The sequence below is a fragment of the Mustela lutreola genome, chromosome 7, assembly GCF_030435805.1.
Source record: "Mustela lutreola isolate mMusLut2 chromosome 7, mMusLut2.pri, whole genome shotgun sequence".
Classification (NCBI taxonomy): domain Eukaryota; kingdom Metazoa; phylum Chordata; class Mammalia; order Carnivora; family Mustelidae; genus Mustela; species Mustela lutreola.
Genome location: NC_081296.1, coordinates 57,165,430 through 57,188,054, shown reverse-complemented (window position 1 = coordinate 57,188,054; position 22,625 = coordinate 57,165,430). Strand labels below are relative to the sequence as shown.

The 22,625-nt window shown below is 42.6% G+C and overlaps 1 protein-coding gene across 3 annotated transcripts; it reads right to left on the bottom strand.

The window, feature by feature from the left end:
• Positions 1-4,256: 4,256 nt before the first annotated feature.
• Positions 4,257-12,276, bottom strand: RNASE1 (ribonuclease A family member 1, pancreatic). 3 transcript variants are annotated; one of them, XM_059181025.1, is made up of 2 exons: positions 12,119-12,276; positions 4,257-5,032 (listed from the first exon to the last, which is right to left on the bottom strand). In XM_059181025.1, the coding sequence occupies exon 2, from the start codon at positions 5,005-5,007 to the stop codon at positions 4,552-4,554; it is 456 nt and encodes a 151-aa protein (XP_059037008.1). In that variant the 5' UTR covers positions 5,008-5,032; positions 12,119-12,276; the 3' UTR covers positions 4,257-4,551. The 3 variants fall into 3 exon arrangements, with proteins under 3 accessions (XP_059037008.1, XP_059037006.1, XP_059037007.1); XM_059181023.1 differs by lacking the exon at positions 12,119-12,276 and adding an exon at positions 5,912-6,064; XM_059181024.1 differs by lacking the exon at positions 12,119-12,276 and adding an exon at positions 5,838-5,957.
• Positions 12,277-22,625: the final 10,349 nt, after the last annotated feature.

Below are 22,625 nucleotides of genomic sequence, written 5' to 3'. Positions count from 1 at the left end.
AAATTTTTTTTTAAAAGAACACAAATTTGCAGGCAAACATAAAAGCCCACACTCAAGGAATCCACAGACTTGGTTTTCTTCATTCTATTCTTGGTTTCATGCCATAGTTTCTCCATCCTTAAGATAAAGTTCTTGGAGCCAGATCACAAATGGCCCTCCTTGCCCTGATTTTCCTTAACTTCATAGGTCTATATACATGATCACATGTGTATCTAGTCATGAGCACATAGATTTTGTCTCTATGTTACAGTAGCACAAGCCCCATTATTGGACAGCTGTCCTCTTAAAAAATTGTTCAGTGGTGTTTATGGGAGGGAAGGGGGAGTCTGAAGCACAAGGGGAAGAGAGGCTGTCAAACATGCTAGCCTGAAGAAGGGCCCAGCTCTCAATCTCTATTTTTTTTTTAAAGGTTTTGTTTTTAAGTAATCTCTACACCCGATGTGGAGCTTAAACTTACAACTCCCAAGATCAAGAGTCTCATGCTGTGTGGACTGAGCCAGCCAAGTACCCCTCAACCTCTATCAGGCATGTTTCCAATGACACTCCGAAAATTCCAGGTCCCACTCTCACATTCTCTTGTTTGCTACCCTAATCTTGCCTCGGCATTTATCTCTCCCCTCTGGGGCATCGGAGCCAAACGAAAATCTCCATGGGCTGTCAGGGTCCAGGAAGCCTAACAAGCCCTGGCGGAAGTGAACTGCCAGCTTAGACTCTCAGAGGCTGTCTGAAGTTGCTTGAGAGGAGAATCTCCCCTAGAAGGGTGCTCCAAGTTGGCTAGGATGACCCAGGCCTCAGAGAGAGTGCTCTGACCTAAACCAGATCTCAGTAAGGTGACTGTTCTAGAGATGCCTATTCACATGTAGCCAAAACCCACATGCAACACTGCTAGAAAGAGAACAGATACTCCTCTAGAAAAGTCAGCAGTGTAAGGGGACTTGGAAATGATCAAACCCATCCCTCTGATTTTACAAATTAGAAAACCGTGGCCCAGTGAGGGCTGTAGACATGCTTCGGGCCACAGGGAGCTGATAGTGGGGCTGGGGCTCAATCAGGTGCCCTGGTGCCATTATTTACCCAGCTGCAGACTCATGGAGGATGGAAAAGAAAGGAAAGTAACCCCAGGTGTAGGCCCTCCCCAGACTTGTCACTAGAAGAAACTAGAGAAGGCAGATAACAATCATTACCTTAAAGTACAGTCACCTTACTCCTTAGTAGAACATAACCAGTGATACTCTGTGCCTTCAGATGAACGACTTCTTCTTTCTTGTTAATTAAGAAGACAGTAAGAGAATGAGAAGGGAAATAAGCTTGGAGGGAGGAAGTCAAGAAGACATGTTCCCATCCACGCTTACTGTAAGCCTGTAGCAACCCAAGGTACTCATGGATTTGCTGAAGGATTTGTAGAGGTATTATGCTACTTGCCCCCTAGGAAGTGATTCCTGACAATGAGATACTTGCACTTGTGCCCCTGTCTCATCCTCAGAAATACATTTTCATTCTGTGCCTTCTGTGTAGGACCCTCCATCATGAAACATGAATCTTGTAAGTGGCGGGTCATTCCACATTTATGATCAAGTCCCAAAAGCAATAGGGAAGTGCTTTCCATGATGGCGGATAGATTCTGCACCCTCTCATTGTTCACACTTGCCCTGTGAGAGCTGATTCAGTTAAGAAGGCAAGAGTAGGGATTGGGAGTGGCCTTTCCTTTCAGTTAGAGAGAAAGCTCAAAGTGCAAATGCTGATGAGGCAACACGTGGAAAGAAAGGACCAGGGTGAGTCTCAGGTACCCTGTTCAGTGAAGGACTCCTTTAGGTGTGGAGGACTGATCTGTTTTGATGTGAGGTAGTACTGGTGTGGGGGAGCTCTCGGCTGCAGGATTTAAGGAAAAATTTACCTCTGAGAGGGGCAGAAGAGGATCACCAGGGCAGAAGACACTATGATTTTGAGGAAATACTTAAAACTGTAGGAGTAAGGAGAAACTGGGACATGGAGATGGACTTACCTGTCCACTGAGAATGCAGACTTTCTGAAGCTTGTTTGTTTTGAAGAATTTTCTGGAAATTAGCATTATCCTTCTTAAAAGAATCACTGGATATGGCCATTTCTGCCTTGAAGCAGATACTCACCTTAATATGTTAGCACTTCAAATTTCCAATCTATCTGCCCAGAATTGTTTCCTGGAAGGGGTTAGTACTCCTTTCTTTGTGGGGTAGCAATAGTATCCCCACTGAACAGAGCGCTCCAATTTGTCGCCAGACTATCAGGTGTTTCTCTCCTTGATTGTGCCTGACCCTCTCTATGGCAGGACTCTGTCTTTCCTCTCCCAGTGTTCTCCTATTCAGAGCACTCTCCCTTCCCACAGGCTCCCCAGGTGTGATGGTCTGGACCACTGTCACCACCTATCACTTTCTTCCACAGACAGAAGCCCCGAGCAGTCCCAGGCCCAGAACATGAGGGTAGTCAGAAGCCAGGGCTGGTAAATGTGCCGATAGTGAAGCAAAACCCCCAGTGAGTATTCTTAAAGGCTTCAGGAAAGTGTTCTCTTAGCACCAGCAGGAGGGAAATGAGGAGATTGAGGTTTGGGAATAAGGGTTGAATGAACTTAATACAAATTCTGGCCCAAGGAATCTGTCAAGATACTCCAAGTTTCCATCTTCATCCTCACTGCTGGTAAGAAGTGGGATCCTCATTACCACAGAAATGCAGGGATGTCTGGCCCTTGTCACCCACAGCCCTTCTCCCCTCTTCAGAAGCAAAAAGTTCACTTCACTTAAGGGAAACACAGTCTCTTCCAACATTTATGAATTTTGTGTGTAAGGACAATGACTGAACTGGTCAGACTGGTTAGAAGTAGGGCTTTTCTCTAGTTCTAGGAGCCAGATGCAGCTGGAAACAGGGGGTCCAGTGAGATGATGAAGTGATGACAGAAGCTGATTCAAAGCAGGTTCAAGGGCTCTATAGAAGTGATGCCAGACACGGAGCACTCACAGAGCCAGTACCCTGGAAACAGGAGAGAGAGCCACCAGCGAGGTCAGGGAGAGAGCTATAGTTCCATCCACAGCAATTAGGGGGATTGGGATTTTGGTTTTTTCTTAATAGTTATGGTTTTAAAGTAGGCACCATGCCTCCAGTGAAGCCTAATGCGTGGCTGGAACTCATGACCCTGAGATCTTGAGATAGAGATCTGAGCTGAAATCAAGGGTAGGCCACTTAACTGACTGAGCCACCCAGGGGCCCTCCTCCACTGCACTTAGGAAAAGGGAGACTGCAGGATTTTCTTCCTGAGTTCACTCTGGTAGCAGAAAGAACAAGCACTGGAGGCCAGGAGACCTGGGGTCTGGTCTCAGCTGTGCCATTAAGTAGCAGCAGCCATGAGCAAGTCACTCAAGTCCTGAATCTCAGGAATAGGTAAGTGACTGTTCCTCTGTAAAAGTGGGAATTACCTTATCTCAAGGATGGCAAGTGGAACACACACAATTACGTCCATCCTGCCTTCAATGGAGGCTACTGTTCAACTACATCGCTTATTAGAATTTTTTTTCTGCAGTGTTCTAGGCAGGCCCTTCCCATGAAAGTGGATACGCGAGTCAAAATCTACTTATTCTCCTTCAATTTAATAATCCTTACAGACCCCTCTAGCTCCTAAGTGGAAGGTTCCGACTTTCCAACTAAGAGATGGCCATTTTTGTGATCTGGTAATAGCCCACTCAATAAAAGGAAAAGGAAAATTTAGGATCATAATTTCAGCCCCATGTCCTCCCAGCCAGGGTCTGAGCAGGGTCTTCTTTTTTTTTCTTTAAAGATTTTATTTATTTATTTGACAGACAGAGATCACAAGCAGGCAGAGAGGCAGGCAGAGAGAGAGGAGGAAGCAGGCTCCCCATCGAGCAGAGAGCCCAATGCGGGGCTCCATCCCAGGACCCTAAGCAGGGTCTTCTTGAGGTCACCCTGTCCTTCTTTCCATGCCAGAGAGTTCGGTATTTGAGCTCACCCTCCATCAGCTCACCCAGCAGAACGTCCCAGACTGTAGCTCCCTTTCACCTCAAATAGCCCATACTTAACAGCTTCATATTTGACAGCAAGGCATCTCTGAGAAAAGGAATGATCTCAGGTCACCGAGAACCAAGAGTCAGGAGCAAAGGCATGTAATTATTCTATTCCATGCTTACGAAATCTACCCAGATTTACAGTTCTCACCCGAGCAGGAACACAATCAGACAGACAGTACCAGATGATGACAGCTTCAGAAATCCAGGTGGTTGCAACTGTGTTTTATTGAAAGAAGCAGTGAAGTGGTTCACATGGGGCTCCCTTCACCCCCTCCAAACCACACAGGGGCAAGCCCTGTGTGTTTTGGATAGGAGCCCTGAGTGGAGTTCTGTCCCTCGGAACAAGGAAGGGAGAGGGGAGAAGCAGGTGCCACAAAAGGGTGTGTTTTGGATAGGAGCCCTGAGTGGAGTTCTGTCCCTCGGAACAAGGAAGGGAGAGGGGAGAAGCAGGTGCCACAAAAGGGAGGTGGGGCATCTTGCTGTTCTGGCCTCAGGTGCAGACCTACATAGAACCGTCAAAGTGGACTGGCACGTATGGATTCCCTTCACAGGCCACGATGATGGATTTCTGTAGCTGCTGGGTCTGGTAGTCGCATTTGGGGTATTTGGAGCCATTCTTCAGGCGGCAGTCAGTGATGCGCATTTTGGAGCTGCTTTGGTAGCAGTTGGGCTGCCCGTTCTTGCAGGGGACATTTCCCTGGAAGCAGACAGCCTGGACATCTGGCAGAGGCTCATGGATAAACGTGTTCACTGGCTTGCACCGTCCAACCGTCATATTCCGGCGCTTCATCATTTGGTTGCAGTAGCCGGAGGTGACGGTGGAGGTGTTCGGGTCCATGTGCTGCCGCTGGAACTTCTCGTCCCGTGACTCCTTGGCCAGAGAAGGCTGGACACAGCCCAGCACAAGCAGCACCAGGACCAGTAGTGGGAACAGGATGAAGAACCTCTCCTGAGCCATGGTGGTCTCACTCCTCTGGAAGAGCCTAGCCAGGAAAAGGAGAGAAGAGAAAAAGCACTGCCTGAGAAAGAACCCCAGCTCCTACATGTGGCCTCGCTGGCTCACAGTCTCCCTTTGGTCAGCCAGTAAGGTATCCCACCTCCTGTGCAATTTTCCAATCATTGAGATGCTCACATACACTCTTATCCAAGAGCATTTAAGTCCCCCTTGCTGGAGAGAGGTGGGTCCTCACCTCTGGGTGGTAACTAAAATCTTACAGTCCTGTGTCTGAATACTAGGAATTTTAAAATTTAAAATCCATTTGAGGGGACACCTGGGTGGCTCAGTCTGTTAAGTGTCTGCCTTGAGCTCAGGTCATGATCTGGGTGTCCTGGGATCGAGCCCCACCTCGAGCCCAGCTCCCTGCTCAATGCAGAGTCTGCTTCTCCCTCTACCTCTGCTGCCCACTCTGCCTATGCTTTCTGTGGTTCACTGTCAAATAAATAAATGAATACATAAAATCTTAAAACAATAAAATAAATAAAATACATTTAAAAAATAAATACATTTATACCCAGTGCTCAAGGGGCTTATTAGAAAATCCTTTTGAATAAACCATGAGCTGAACTGCATCCCTGAAATACCACATGACCTCCAGGATCATGACAGACAGAGAGAGGCCTGTTGTCCTCCAACAAAAGGGCAACCACCCAGTGCCTAACACCAGCATCATAGAGGGATGCCATTGTATTCCCAAGAGTGATGCTTCCCTCCCCCAATGCCTTTGGTTCCCTGCAGCCCACATGCTCCATCCCGATATTGGTCCAGCTCAAGTTTTTCCAGGTGCTAACCTCAGCCACCCCGGTCCCTCCAATCCAACACAGAAGTAGAATGAGTCCCTGAGACCACCTCTTCAACCACTGACCTGGATCTCTAGCTTGATCTCTAGCACAGAGCCGAAGGCCAGTCTCTGTGATCCCCAGATCCCTGGGGAGGGAATCTTATACAGATTACAAAGGGGCTTGGCTTCCAAGGAAAGATAGGTGGGAGGAGCATCTTGGTTTCACTTTAGTGGGAATCAAGGACCTTGTGAGGAAGGACATTGTAGGGAAACATCCACACCACTTTTTTTTTCAGGACTGCTGAGAAAGGTGAATCTTGGCTACAACGGTATTGATGTCTGAACCTCAGCAAAGTCCTTGTCATCTCAGGAGGCCATTCTCAACAAATAGTACTTGGACCATTCTCAACAAATAGTAAAGGACACATAAACGTGATCCTCACAACAGCAGGGAAAGGATGTCCTCTGTCTCCCCAGGGGTCCTGGCATGGCTGGAATTCCAACCTCACCTCTTGGTGGGGGGCAGGGTGTGGGCATCCAGCTGCACCCAGTGGAATGCTGCAAGGACCTGAGGTCTGGGGTTTGGGGGGTGGCGGTATGGGCAGTGATGACAGATGATTAAATCATGCAGAGCAGGAATCGTGTGGTGTGATAACACCAATGCATAAGTCAACCAAAGTGTAAATCAGCAGGGCTCAGTCTTCTGCTCCCTGATACAAGTCTGTACCCACACCCTTTAGCCCCCAAATCCTGCTCTTCCTGTGCAGGAGGGCACTTCTGGGGGATTGCTCCAAAAAACACAATCCTGAGACTTCCCAGTAAAGTCTTTTGTTCTTTTTCAGTTTTCGCTTTCTTTCTCAGTTGACAGAGGGACTCCTCCTCAGGGAGGAGGAGGAGACCTGCAACCTCCGGACTGCTGGCTACTTCAGCTCTCCTGCTTGTGAAAGGTGGGTGTGTGGCAGTTCTTGGCCACAGCAACAGCTCCTGGAAGGTCAGAGTGGAGGAGAGGAACTAAAGTCAAACCAAATCCCCAAGGGATGTCAGGCTGGCTCAGTCACCAGGGCATCAGACTCTTGATCTCATGGTTGGTTGCAGGTTTGAGCCCCATGCTGGGATTGCAAACTACCTATAAAACAAAGAAACAAAAAAACACCCAAATCCTCTTTGGAGAAAAAATAGAGAAAACCATATTTCTTAGCAGAAATTTCCCTCTGTCAACTGAGAAAGAAAGCGAAAACTGAAAAAGAACAAAAGACTTTACTGGGAAGTCTCAGGATTGTGTTTTTTGGAGCAATCCCCCGGAAGTGCCCTCCTGCACAAGAAGAGCAGGGTTTGGGGGCTAAAGAGTTTGGGTACAGACTTGCATCAGGGAGCAGAAGACTGAGCCCTGCTGATTTACACTTTGGTTGACTAATGCATTGGTGTTATCACACCACACGATTCCTGCTCTGCATGATTTAATCATCTGTCATCAGAAGGCCACACTGGCAGTTTTATGACCCAGATGCCAGGTGTCCCCATCTTTATATGCAACTGCTTATAAAACAGTTACTGTGTCTGGCCAGTTCAAAAGGTCTTTCCGCCCAGTTCAAAACTTCACTACAAGGGGAAATGGAGCTTTAAAATGGAGTCTTTAGTGCGCAGAATGTTATACGATTTCACACCTCCTAGAAAGAGACCTGACTTTTCTGGGTGACAATTTCCATTCCTCTGGAATGAGAATAATCATAATTCCCTCCTTGCTCTGGATTTAGATGGTCTCAGTCCAAATTCTGATTTAGCATCTGAGGAGCTGGGCAACTCCCAGAACTGAATTTCTTTCCCTGTTCCTCCATTTCCTCAGCCCTGAAATGGGGATGATGATAAGTACGTCTTAGGTTTATTATGAGGACAAAATAAGGTAAGATGGGCAGAAGGCTCGGAGAGATCATTGGAAAGCATGATAAATGCTAGCTCTCATGATGGCTCACATAGGGTGCTGTTGACATCCTCCATAAAGGATCCGTATCATTGACATGGAGCCATCTCTGACTTCCTAAGAAAGTAGGGGTGAAGTAAAGGACCTCACAGGCTTTCTTTCTTTCTTTTTCTTTCTTTTCTTTTTTTTTTTTTTTTTTTGCAAAAAACCGGAACGTGATAAAGTAGGCAGTTTTGAAGCCCTGAGGAGAGGAAGAAAGGGGAAGAGGAAAGAGAGGGACCTCAGTAGAAAGAACAGAATTCCTTAAAGGGAAGAGTTTTTATTATGTTGCCACATGATATCTAAGAACTCTTCCGTGAAGTCAGCATGATTTGTGTACAAGTATGAACTGGAAAGTGCCAGCGGATGAGGATGATGTGGTGTGGTGTGAGCTTTTACTTTTATGTTTCTGTAATTTGCCTAGCACCCTACCTTCCACCCAGGTTTGGTCTGTCTCTTTGTCCCATATAGCACGCATATCATCTGGAGTGGTGTTGGGAGGAAAACTTCCCTTAACCACTTAGGTTCATGTCAGAGAGCCTGCAATGTCCCTGATAAAAAAAGACTGACAGGAAAATAGACAAGGTTTATTTGCATGCCTATGTCAGAGAACAAAAGAAGTGGCTCCCTGAACAGCAAGGGATAGAGGTTTCTAGATTAACTTCATAGGCGAGGGAAGTGAGGGAAATAGGATATAAATGGGGTCTTGTTTTTGTGTTTTGTTGGGAGATAAATGAACTTTTGGGAACAAGTGGGAAGCAAGGCAGTTTGTGATAATGTTTGCTTATGTAGGTGTGAGTGGCCTCTCCTCTTCCAGTCTGTAAAACTTCCCCAGTGGAGATTTAGGGAAGTTTCACTCTCAGAAGATTGCCTTTATTCAGGTAAGAGAATCTCTGAGAGACCCCTGGTGGCTCTGTTGGTTAGGCATACAGCATTGATTTCAGCTCAAGTCTTGATCTCAGGGTCTTGGGATTTACCTCACCATCAGGTTTCTCCCTGTCACTGGGGAGTCTGCTTAAGATTCCCTGTCCCTCTCCCTCTGCCTTTCTTCCCCTACCTCTCAAAGATAAAATAAAATAATCAGTTAGACCTGAGCAGGTGAAAAGTTAGTGATTTTTACATCAACCACTTTTAAAGGGAAAGGTACTTGTTACCTTGCTCTCTCTCTCCTGCTTGCTTCTGACCAGGGACGGAGCACTGCCCCTTCCTCTGGTTCATTGTGCCATTAATTCATTCTCTCCCCACAACTCTCCATCTCCCCATTTCTGGGAGCTGTAAGTAACAAATCTTAAGACTTTGCTTCTGTGTCCATGTCCTGAAATGGAGCCCTGGGTTTTTCACTCCCCAAAGTGGTAACTGGAATGCTGAGGGAGTAACCTGACCATGTGGATGGCTTGACCCCTCTTCAGCACATTATAATCTTAAGAGAATATACTAGCTCTGATTTCTCAACACACCAGCATAGAATTATTTACCCTGACACTAGGGAATGAAGATAAAATAAGGCATTTGCTGACAAAACAATAAGATATAACAAAACCTAATGGAGTTTATAACTTCATTAAAGCAGCCCTCCACTAAAAAAATGTCTAAGCATGGATTTCAGGTTACCGAGAAAAGCTACTCAATGGAAGTCTGAAATTCAGGAAGGAATTAAAAAAAGTTGATGACAAATATGTGAACAAATCAAAGATGTCTTGACTATATAAAGCAATAATGTCTTGTTGAGTTAAGAAGATAATATTAAAATAGACATCAGGAGCATAACTTGGAAGTGATGTGAATTGCCAAGTGTTCAAGAGATGATTAGACTTGTCTATGCTTACTATGCATTTGAGAATTTCTAAGGTAAACAATGAAAAGATTTGAAACACAGGGTTTGAATTCCAAACTAGCAGAGGGAATAAGTAGAGTGTGGATCAGTTAGGATAGTCTAGGTTGTGCTGTAGTAACAAACTCAAACTTTTAGTAGTTTAAAGTTTCTTTCTCATTTCCTGCTACATGTCTATCCTGGTCTAGCTAAGGGGCTCTGCCTGCTGTATTCACTTGGGAAAATGGGCTGACACAGGCTTCATCTTGACACACACTGTCATAATCAAAGAAGCAAAGGAAAGACAACATAGCACTGGGATGTCCAGGTGGCTCAGTCGGTTAAGCAACCTGCTCATGACTTTGGCTCAGGTCATGATCTCGGGTCATGAGATCAAGCCCCAAGTTAGACTCCAGGCTGAGTGTGGAGCCTCCTTGGGATTCTCTCTCTCCCTCCCGTTCTGCCTTCCACCCACTCAAACTCTCTCTAAATAAATACAATAAATAGTTGTAAATTGTAAATAAATACAATTGTAAATAGATTGTAAATAAGATTGTAAATAAATACAATCATAAAAAAAAAATAGCAGCCCACAGGGCCACTCTTAACCCTTCTACTGGAAGGGTCACATATCACTTCTATTCACATTTCATTGACCAGAAGAAGCCTCATGTTAACATTTAAGTACAAGAGACAGAGAAATAGGATCCTTTTAGGTGCCTGGAACAAGAGAAGTATTTGTGAGCAGCTTTAATGGCTGTCGCAGAATAACAAATACACCCATAATCCAAAAGAAGAGAAGAAAGTATAGGAAATAGAAATGCCAGACAAATGAGACACATAGAAAAAGCAAACTAAGATAGTAGATATTCACTGAGGAGAATAAATTGAATAATTACATTATATAAATGGACTAAATGGTCCAGTTAAGAGATAAGATTAATAGAGGGGGAAAAAATGAACACTCTCTCTTTCTCTTCATTACAGATTAAAATGTGATATCAATCTCTCAAAATTTTTCTCAAGTAGTTTGACATACATCACAGTTGTCATTTCTTTAGGCACATACAGTGTGATATTCATTTCCATAAATCACTCTTGAGAATTTGACTAGAGCCTGTAGAGTGAGAAGACCATATGTATTAGTTGCAGCTTTATGACTGGTATGTTATGATCATGAAAATTTTTCCACCTCTCTGGACCTCAGTTTCATCATCTATAAAACACACAAGCTGGATGATTGGCAAAGCACTAATAAAAAAGAATTTAAAAGCATAGCGATTGGAGTCTGTTTGGACGGGGCTGTGGAATCAGTTCACATTTTTAATTATTCCTGCAACACTGATTGGCATTTTTCTGGATGAGAGCAGATGAATAACCAAAAGTCCTGCATTATGATTTTAAAGATCAATAATATATCAACTTCTGTATTTGTTTCCTTATCTGTAAATTAGGAATAATTAAAGTACCTTATTCTAAGATGCTATAGACTGAATGTTTGTTTCCCACCCACCACCCCAAATTTGTATATTAAAACCCAAGTCTCAATGAGATGGTATTTAGAGGTGAAGTCTTAGAGAGGTGATTATGTCATGAAGGTGGAGCACTAGTGGATAGGATTAGTGCCCTTACAAGAGAGACCACCGAGAGCTCCTTTAGTCCTCTATCATGTGAAACTGGTTCATAGGTATGAAACCATATAAATGCCCCTGTTTGTCCAGGGCAATACCTATTTATGCTCATTCTCTTGACTAATAAATAATAATATCCCTCTTCACTCCCAAAAGTGTCCCCATTCTGACAGAAAATTATATGGTCACCCTATTGAAAACACACAGTAAACCCTAATAGAATTTTAATATTATTATTACCACCACTGATATTGTTCCTTCAAGAGTCAAAATTAAAGTTCAGTTTTAATTCTGTTTAGTAGAGGTGACAGTGATTAAAGTTTCTGATCGGGAGGGAGGCATAGACTGACGATCTCTAAATTCTATCTTTATTTTTTAAAAGATTTTATTGATTTATTTGGCACATAGGGAGAGCATAAGCAGGAGGAACATCAGAGGGATAGGGAGAAGTAGGTTTTCTCCTGAGCAGGGAGCCCGAGATGAGAGGCTTGATCCCAGGACCCTGGGATCATGACCTGACCCAAAGGCAGACACTTAACCGACTGAGCCAACCAGGCCCTATAACTTCTATCTTTATAGAGAATCAGAGAGCAGTGAAAATGGAATGGGTGTATCAGGAAAACACAGGCAGATCTGGGTTTGGACATCACAGTAGACACACAAAGATTTACGCTGGAGAAACCGTAAGATGGCACTGAGACGTTCAAAGCAGTGCTTCCAAGAGAGCTTGAGATAACCACGTAAAACTGAGTATAACTCATAGGGATGATGGTGGGAAACATAGCTGTACCTGAGGCTCCCGGGGGGGAAAATGGGACAGACAAGTTTGTAAATAGGAAGCAAAGGGAGTGAATGAAGGCTGGAGGAAGAGGGGTCTAAACAATGCAGCTTACCTTGCACCTAAAGGTTGCCTTTGGCTACTCCCTTCTGTGTGGTAGACAGTAGAGTGGCCAGAAAGAGGAAGGGGGTAGATCCAGAGCAGGATGTGTCTTATCTGCGGTCCCCCGTCTTGCCCTATCTCCAAAACTGCCTCTCAAGAGCCTTTGGTTCCTTCTAAGTTTCTGGGGGATGTTGCCTCAAGACAGCTTCAAATCTCCCAGAAACACCCAGGCCTCAGAAAAAGCAGACCATTTGAGATAGCATTTCAGATCTGGAACTTGGTCAGCCAGCTCCGATGACCAGGGTTACAGCTGAAGAGTGAAATCATTACTGGCTGAAGTTCTCAGTGAACAATATAGTTTTTGTTTAACATTTCTGAGCACTTGTTGACTGATCAAGTTTCAGAAAATACTCTCTTCCAGTGAAAAGTATTTAGACTGGGTGTAGGAGTAAGTCAGGGAGGTCTGGGGTTTGTCCTGACCTTTCAATGACCTTCCAGCCCCTTGAGAACATTGCCCTTGTAATCAGTTCATCCTGTCCAATGACGAGTCTAAGGAAAGAGAAGAGGGCTCTCTCTGGGATGATCAAATAGATATGCCTGCTTATCTGCATGTTATCATCTCAGTCTCAAAAACACTTTCTGCTCCTGATTCTATGCCCACTTAACTTCATTTGTGACTTTGTGGAACATCAAGTAGTGAGAAAAAGCATGGGCCTGAATTGGAACCCCAATGCCACTGTATAGTCTATGGCTAACAACATGGTGTTGCTTATGCATTACTGTATGGCACACTTACTAAACACCAATACTTTCATATCAGAGTATATCTCTGATTTTATGGTTTAGGTATGAAACATCAGTCTTCAGCAGGGTAGGGTAAAGATAAGGGAAAAACTGCAAACACATCCTAAACTTTTTGAGTAGTCTTGTTCATTATAGTAGTATGGGTAAAACAATTCTCAGACTATGTTAGATGTATTACAAGAGTAAGCAAATGTGCACAAAGGTTAATGTTGTGAAGAGCCAGGGTTCAACCTGGATATGTGTTTATGGAATAGATGGAGGAAACAGAGTGGAGGAAGAAACTTTTTCTTCCACCCTCTTAGGTTCAGAGACTGGGAATGTACAAGATAAACTGACAAAAGATAGACTAGCAAGAGAAAAATCCTGAGTTACATATACATATACAGCACCAAGAGTGAATCCTAATGGATTCTATGGACTTGTGGTGGTGTGTCAATGTAGGTCCATCATTTGTAACAAACGTACTGCTCTAGTGTAGGATGTTGAGAGTGAGTGGAGGCTGTGCATGGCGGGGGGCATGGGGACACAGGGTATATGAGAATTCTGCTTTCTGCTCATTTTCTTTTGTGAATCTAAAACTCTCCCCCAAAATGATGTCTATTTAGAAGGAAAAATTAAAAAGAGATGCTAATTTCTTCAAAAATTTCAAAGACCTTAACTTATTTCACTCAGCATCATCTCTTCCAGTCCTGTCTATGTTGATACAAAAGTTGGGTATTCATCTTTTGTGATGGAGGCATAATTCTCCATTGTAAATGCCAAGCAGAGAATGTCAATTATCATGTGGTTTCACTTATTTGTGGAGCATAAGGAATAACACGGTAGACATTGGGAGATGGAGAGGAGAAATGAGTTGGGGGAAATTGGAGGGGGAGACAAACCATGAGAGACTATGGACTCTAGATACAAGCTGAGGGTTTTGGAGGAGAGAGAGGTGGGGGGTTAGGTGAGCCTGGTGGTGGGTATTATGGAGGGCATGTATTGCATGGAACACTGGGTGTGGTGCATAAACAAAGAACACTGAAAAAAAATTAAGTTAAAAATAAGATAAAATAAAAGAATGTCAATGCTAAAAAAAAAAATTCAGAGATCTAAGATACAGAGACTGTGGAAATGTTACAGATTAAATGTGGCTAAAGACACATGGCAACTAATGTGACACCTGACACTGGCCTTGAACCCGAACTAGCTGGGAGAGTATATGTGATGCAGGAATGGCTTCTGCATGCATAACCTCCAAGTCTGTACTTCCAGGCCCCCCACATGACAGGCACAAGGCCTGTCCTACACCATCCCTACCCCTCAAATGCACACGAGAGGGAGGGGGAGATGAGTGACCCTGGAGATTTAAAGCCATTGCTCTACACAGGAGGACCTAGAGTGGGGCAGGCGCAGTTTCAGGATTTGCCATAAGCAGAGAAATGAGAAGACAACCTTGATCTTAATCAAGAATGTGTGGACAGAAAAACAATCTGAGGATTTTGAAGGGGTGGGGGGGTGGGAGGTTGGGGGAACCAGGTGGTGGGTATTATAGAGGGCACGGATTGCATGGAGCACTGGGTATGGTGCAAAAACAATGAATACTGTTACGCTGAAAAAAATAAATAAATTAAAAAAAAAAAAGAATGTGTGGACAGACCATGTGATTGATCAGATTCAATGAAACCCTCTTGAGAACAAGCTTTCAGGCTCTTGGACAGGCTGCATACAGCGGCCATGTCCCCAGAGAGGATAAGCTGAGTGCACTCTGTGTGGATAGACTGACCAGACCATGATAAATGATGTTGATAAAGAAGGGAATTAGGCTACTGAGAAAGGAGGGGACAATCAGACAAAAGATCTTTATTCCATCAGTGGTCTTTCATGATCGTTGATGTGTGGGAACCCTGATTCTTTCAAAGACCAGCCCACTTGTTCCACTTTTTTTGGTAGGATGAAAACCGTATAGAGAGCCAATGGAGGGAAAGTCCACATTTTTCTTTCATAGTCCAGTGGGGCATCTCCCAGCCTTCTCTGCTGTTCTGTCATAATGGTTCTAAATCTCTGTGTTTGCATTTGAATGCAATTAATAATTTTTGTCTTTTCTCGGTAGTTATGGTAAGTCAACATCTGTACAGAATTTGTACAGAACATCTGTCCAGAATTACTTAACATAGTTTGTTGTTGCCACCACTGCTGTCATTTTAATGCCTACTGCTCCTACTTCCTGCTACCAATGGCAAGACACTTAGCATGACTCTTTTTAGGAAAGCATCACTCAACTCCTCTCTGTCTAGTACCAAGGCTCATTATATCCTTCTGTCCTCTGCAGGGAAACCTCAGAACCAGGGTCACAGTGGGGAGAGTTGTTCACCTGGGATTTGACTGCTGACCCTCAGGTTGGATCTTGTATAACTCCTTGAGGTGAGCTGATCTGAATTTCCTTCAAATGAGAGTCTACAGTCAGTGTCATCTCTTCCTTTAAGAAATCTATGCATTCCTGGGGTATCTGGGTGGCTCAGTCAGTTAAGCCCTGGAATCTTGATTTTGGCTTATGCCATGAGCTCAGGATCATGGGATCGAGCTTCATGTTGGGCTCTGGGCTCAGTATAGAATCTGCTTGAGATTTTCTCTACCTCTGCCTCTGTCCCACTCCTTCCCCTATTCCCACTCACTCTCTCTCTAAAATAAATAAATAAAATCTTAAGAAAATAAGAAATCTGGGCTTTCCTTTTCCCATTTTCCCGAGGCCATGCCATCTCTATGACAAGAAATCCAGGAGCTTCTGACTTCTCAACCAGATTCCTTCTATTCCTTCTATTTCTTCTCTTTCTGCCTCATCACCATCATCTCATATCCCCTTGCCGCTCCCCAGCCACACCAGCTTCTTTAGGGACAGAGAAGATTCCAAGCTTTTGCCTGCCCCAGGACATTTACACTTGTTGTTGTTTTGCCTGAAATATTCTCTTTTTTTAAATTTATTTTTTTATTTATTTCCAGCATAACAGTATTCATTGTTTTTGTACCACACCCAGTGCTCCATGCAATCCGTGCCCTCTCTAATACCCACCACCTGGCTCCCCCAACCTCCCACCCCCCCCACCACTTAAAACCCCTCAGATTGTTTTTCAGAGTCCATAGTCTCTCGTGGTTCACCTCCCCTTCCAATTTCTCCCAACTCCCTTCTCCTCTCTAACTCCCCATGTCCACCATGCTATTTGTGCTCCACAAATAAGTGAAACCATATGATAATTGACTCTCTCTGCTTGACTTATTTCACTCAGCATAATCTCTTCCAGTCCCATCCATGTTGCTACAAAAGTTGGGTATTCATCCTTTCTGATGGAGGCATAATACTCCATAGTGTATATGGACCACATCTTCCTTATCCATTCGTCCGTTGAAGGGCATCTTGGTTCTTTCCACAGTTTGGCAACCATAGCCATTGCTGCTAAAAACATTGGGGTACAGATGGCCCTTCTTTTCACTAGATCTGTATCTTTGGGGTAAATACTCAGGAGTGCAATTGCAGGGTCATAGGGAAGTTCTATTTTTAATTTCTTGAGGAATCTCCACACTGTTCTCCAAAGAGGCTGCACCAACTTGCATTCCTACCAACAGTGTAAGAGGGTCTCTTTTACACTGTTGGTGGGAATGAAATATTCTTTTATATGACCATCTCCTCGTTCAACAGGTTTCCATTTAAATATACCTTCATCAGAGTTCTTTCCTCAGCACACTATCTGTGGTCCTTGTCTTAGTCTGTTTAGGATGCTACAACAAGCTGTCTTATACTAGATGGCTTATAAACAACAAACATCTCTTTCTAACAGTTTAGGGGACTGGAAAGTCCAAGATCAAGGCATCAGCAGATTTGATGTCTGCTAAGAATCCACCTCTTGGTTTATAGATAGATAAAATCCTTCTGCTGTGTCCTCATATGGTGGCAAGGCAGGGGGTTCTGGAAATCCCCTTTATAAGGGCACTACTCCCACTCCTGAGGGCTCCACCCTCATTCATGATCTAGTCACCTCTCAAGGGCTTGACCTCCTCATGCTATTAGAGAATTATATGTTAGGATTTCAACATTTCAAACATTCTGTCTATAACAATTCTATTCTACCCAATTCTTCTATTAGATCACCTTACTTTTTTCTTTCATAGCTCTTATTAAAACTTGCATTCTTCATTTTGTTATTTGTTTAATATTCTCTGCCTCCACTAGAATGTATGTGTCATAAAGCAGGGCCTCTCATTTTTCATAGAACTATAACAAACAACCCAAAATTTGTATGAAACCACAAAAGAGCCCAAAGAGCCAAAGTAGTCTTGAAAAAGAAAAACAAAACTGGAGGCATACACTTTCAGACTCCAAGTTATATTACAAAGCTGTAGAAATCAAAACAGTATGGTACTGGCACAAATAAGGACACATAGATCCATGGAATTAATTGAAAACCCAGAAATAAACCCTCAATTATATGGTCAATTAATATTCACCAAAGCAGAAAAGACTATCCAAAGGCAGAAAGATAGTCCCTTCAACAAATGATTGGGAAAAATAAACAGCTGCATGTCAAAGAATGAAACTGGACCACTTTTCTTTTACCAAACATAAAAACACACCCCAAATGGATTAAGGACCTAAATGATCTGAAACCATAAAAATCCTAGAAGATAGCACAGACAGTAATTTCTCTGACATCATCTATAGCAACAAATTTCTAGATATGTCTCCTGAGACGAAGTAAAGGCAAACATAAACCAGTGGGACTACATCAAAAGAAAAAACTTCTGCACCATGAAGAAAACCATCAATAAAACTAAATGGCAACTGGGGCACCTGGGTGGCTCAGTCAGTTAAGTTCAGCTCAGGTCATGATCCCAGGGTCCTGGGATCCATCCCTGCATCTGACTCTCTGCTCAGCAGGGAGCCTGTTGCCCCCTCTCTCTGCCTGCCTCTCTGCCTACTTGTGATCTCTCTCTCTGTCAAATAAATAAATAAAATCTTAAGAGAAAAATAAATAAAGTAAAACTAATTGGCAACCTACTGAATAGGAGAAGATAGACTTTTTTTATGTCTGTTATGTCCAGATGAGGATCTGGGTGTAACAGATGTAAAGAAAGTGTATATTCCATAAAACAATGGATATACCCTGTAGTTATGTCTCTCTGTCCCATAATCCTATATGAAAGGAGTTCAGGGGCACCTGGTGGCTCAGTCATTAAGCATCTGCTTTCGGCTGTGGTCATGCTCCCAGGGGCCTGGAATCCAGCCCCACATTAGGCTCCCTGCTCAGTGAGGAGTCTTCTTCTGCTTCTTCCTCTGCCTACTGCTGCCTTTGCTGTGCTCTCTCTCTCTCTGTCAAGTAAATAAATATTTCTTTAAGTTCATATTTTTTTCATAAGCATTGGAGGGCTAAGATACATCACATCCAGCAATAAATTTAGTGTTGCTGCCAAAAAGAGCTAACGTCATGCTTACTTTTTCACAGCTATACAGGTAACTCCATCACACAATGTGATCTTTGTATATATGGTTTTATTTCCCATATAGTCATGGAACTTGTGAGGCAAGGAAACCTGGATTGGGCCCTAGTCTTCCATTTCCTTGCCTTTTGTGGTGTTGGAAGATTTATCTCTAATGGCCCCTCAGTAGCTAATACAGGCTCTTTGTATGTTGTAGGGTGGCTCAGAAGGTAAAAAGCACCTTGCTTAAGGTCACATGGCTTAAAAGTACCCGGCTTTTAATAACGTTTTTAATGATACCTAAAATGGGGGTGCTTGGGTGGCTCAGTGGGTTAAAGCCTCTGCCTTCGGCTCAGACCATGATCCCAGGGTCCTGGGATCGAGCCCCGCATCAGGCTCTCTGCTCAGCAGGGATCCTACTTCCTCCTCTCTCTCTGCCTGCCTCTCTGCCTACTTGTGATCTCTGTCTGTTAAATAAATAAAATCTTTAAAAAAAAGGTGATACCTAAAACGGTCATCATGCAAAATTCGTGCTTTCTTCCCAACATCAAACTGCCTTCTTAAGAAAGAATGGTGGGTGGAACACCAAGGGAGAAGTCAATGATGATTTTTCTTAGAGAAAAATATTTTTGTAAAAATAGGAATTCTCTGGATGGTGTGTGTTACTAATCATGTTTCTGGAAGACATTAAAAAAAAAAAAAAAAAACAAACATTGCTAGGACCCCTGGCTGGCTCAGTCAGAAGAACCTGCTGACTCTTGATCTAGGTGTCATGATTTTGAGCCCCACATTGGGTATAGAAGTTACCTTTAAATAAATAAATAAATAAATAAATAAATAAATGGATTTTTTTTTTTTTTTTTAATTGCAGTGAGGCCCCTGGGTGGTACAGTTGGCCAAGTGGCCCACTCTTAGTTTTGACTTAGCTCACGATCTCAGGGTCTTAAGATCAAGCCCCACATTGTGTTCCACACTCAGCCTGGTGTCTGCTAATGTTTCTCTCTCCCTCTCCCTCTGCCCTTCCCCATATTTGCTTGCTTGCTCACTCTTTCTCTCTCTCTCTCTTTAAAATAAATAAATCTTTTTAAAAAATTGCAGTTATTCAGAGGTTAGGGATTTTTCCTGAAGTCTTCTTGGAGAGAAAGAAGTGAATTAACCCCATAGAAGTCAGTCAAGAATTCTCTGAGCAACCCTGGGATTCCAAACAATCCTCTATCAGTATCACCCACCTGGAGGAGGAGTCCAAAAGTCTAGGTGAGTGTGTGGTCCGTGCTGCAGCAAAAAGAGTGTTTGATGAGGCTAAAAAAGACCTCAGAATGTCTGACTTAAGAAGCCAACATTTTAAATAACATCTCCATTTTTTTCTTATTAGAGAAGTAACATATATTCAATAAAGAAATGTTAGGAAATTTGGAAAAATCACAAATCTTAAAAAAGACCAGAAACAAAAACAGGGCTGCTTCGGTGGTTTAGTTGGTTAAGTGGCTGCCTTTTGCTCAGGTCATGATCTCAGGGTCCTGGGACAGAGCCTTGAGTGGGACTCTCTGCTCAGTGGGGAATCTGCTTCTCTCTCTGCCCCTCCAACCCCCACGTATGCAAGCCAGCTCTCTCTCTCTTTCTCTCAAATAAATAAAATCTTCAAAACAAAGCAAAACAAAAAAACCCAGCTGTAATCTCAACAACCAAAGATACACTCCCCATATTCACAAATTTCTAACCAGTACTTTTTCTGGTTATATTTGAAATGAAAATGTGTGATAGGATACCTAGTATTTTACCTTCTGCTTTTTTTTTTAAACAATAACAAGAGAATGTTTTCCCCTTCCCATAAGCATTCTCATGGGGTATATTTTATAATGGCAGCATTGTTTTCCATCCTAGATTTCTACCACTTACTTATCCTTTCTCTAATCGCTGAGAGCTTCAGTTATTCTGTCCACACAGGGCAGCAACCTGATAGCTGATAACTGTGTCTGAAATTTTGCCTCAGTGCTGGTGGCCTTTCTCCTCAAGTTGTTTCAGTGCATGTGATCACCAGGGTGGGGACCGACCTGTTTTCCTGGAAGTTCCTGTCAAGATTTTTTCTTTTTAATTTAGAGACAGGTTTACTGGGTTTGACATTTATTGGAAGGTAAAGAAAATTATATTATCAGAGCTTTAGGTTTAGAAAACAAACATATTCCTTCATGGAGAGCAAAATCCAGGATGTTAGAATTAATCTCAAACCTTCCAAAACTATTTCCATGCTCTATTCCCAGAAATTACTCATATTGTCATGTAGTTACAATTTCTCTTGTCCTCCATTTCTTGTCTACACAATTCATTCCTATTTCCAGCTGTCATTTTTTTCTCTGTCTAGAGGACTTCCTTCAGGCAATGAACTCTTTTGGCTTCTGTATATCAGAAAAGTCTTTGTTTAATAAGCCTAATAAGAAAGACATCTCATAGGTTTTATCAATAAAAAAGGTACAAATAAAAGGTCAGACAGAAATAGGATGTAAACCCAGATGTTTCAAAATTAAACAGAGTATGATTAACTTTGTGTTGATATATTTATTATTTTTTTTATTCAAATTCCAATTAGTTAACATACAGAGTAACATTAGTTTCAGGTATACAATGTAGTGATTCAACATACAACACCCAGTTGTGCTGATGTATTTAAATACTTTAGATGAAATGGATAAATTCCTAGATAAATACAACCTGTTAAAGCTATCTCAAGAAAAAATACGAAACTCAGTCTCTCCTTAACAATTAAAAAAATTGAAAAGAAAAAAAAATTGAAAAGAAGTTAAAAATAGTCACAGGGCACCTGGGTGGCTCAGTGGGTTAAACCTCTGCCTTCGGCTCAGGTCATGATCTCAGGGTCCTGGGATCGAGTCCCACATCTGGCTCTCTGCTCAGCGAGGAGCCTGCTTCCTCCTTTCTCTGCCTGCCTCTCTGCCTACTTGTGATCTCTCTCTGTCAAATAAATAAATAAAATCTTAATAAATAAATTTGTAAAAATAAATAGTCACATAGAAAGTGTCAGACAAGCTCACAGATGAGTTCTGTAAATAATAAAATAACACACAATTCCAATATAGGAAATAAAAAAAGAGGGAATACTCCTCAACTCATTTCTGAAAGCCAATGTATCAAAATCAGACAAGATATTAAAATCCTGTCTTAAGGATATCAAAATCAGACAAGATAAAACCAAAAATCATAATAATACATACCAATTTCATTCATGAACATAAAGGGAAAATGAAATCCTTAAATATTAGCAAAATCAATTCAGTTAGATATAAAAAAAGATAATTTAGCATAACCAAAATGGATTTATGCCAAAGTTGGTTTAGTACTCTAAAATCAATTAATGCAATTCACCCCACTGTTAACCAGGGAAAGAAGATGAAACTGAAAAAAGAACAAAGGCTTTTATTGGGGTCTCAGAGTTACAATTTGGGGAGTACAGATGCCAGAATAACTAGAAAAGTGTCCCTTCATGTGGGGAGACTTCATGAAAAATAAGGAAGGGGTAATTAAATGATTTCAATAATGAAAAGAAGGGAAAAAACCTTGGTAATTTGGTGCTAATCCGTTGAGCCACTTCTGATTACTGCTTTATTAATGACTTTATTGGTGCTATCAAATGAAATTGCCCTGGTATGTATTAACTTTACTGTCCTCATGAAATACTAATGCCAGTTGTCCTGCTGAAATTTTATGAGCAACTTCTTGTAAAACTATTGCAACTTCTGGCCTAGCTCAAGAGTTCATTAGTTGAAAAGGAAAATGGAGCTTCAAAATGGAGTAGCTCTGTTCAGAAATTTTATACAATCCCACACCACTAACCGATTAGGAGAGAAACACTATGTAACTGCATCATTAGATGCAGAAAAATTAGTCAATAAAATTCACAATCCTTCAAGGGTGGAGAGCAGGATAGAAGGTAAGGGAATTCTCCCATTCTGAAAATGGGATTCTTCAAAAAATCCTTAACACCAACAGGACTTACAACAATGGCCCATGAAAGTTACCTAGAACGCATTTCTATGGCAAGCATTAGCCTAAGTGATGAGGGTCACAAAGGAAGACAACACAAGGACAGCTTCTGGCATCATGGGGGATGAAAGTCAGAGAGAGTATCCAGTTTTGTCACCATTATTACAGGACAGTAAGCTCTCCACACCTGTTTACTCCGTGGGTATCTGGCCAGTCAGTCCATGCCCTAGAGTCGGGTTTCTTTACAGTCAAAGTCTTGACGCCATTTTGGTGGA

Bases quoted from the DNA above. Each gene is read 5' to 3' on its own strand.
- RNASE1 (XM_059181025.1), bottom strand. From the start codon at position 5,007: ATGGCTCAGGAGAGGTTCTTCATCCTGTTCCCACTACTGGTCCTGGTG.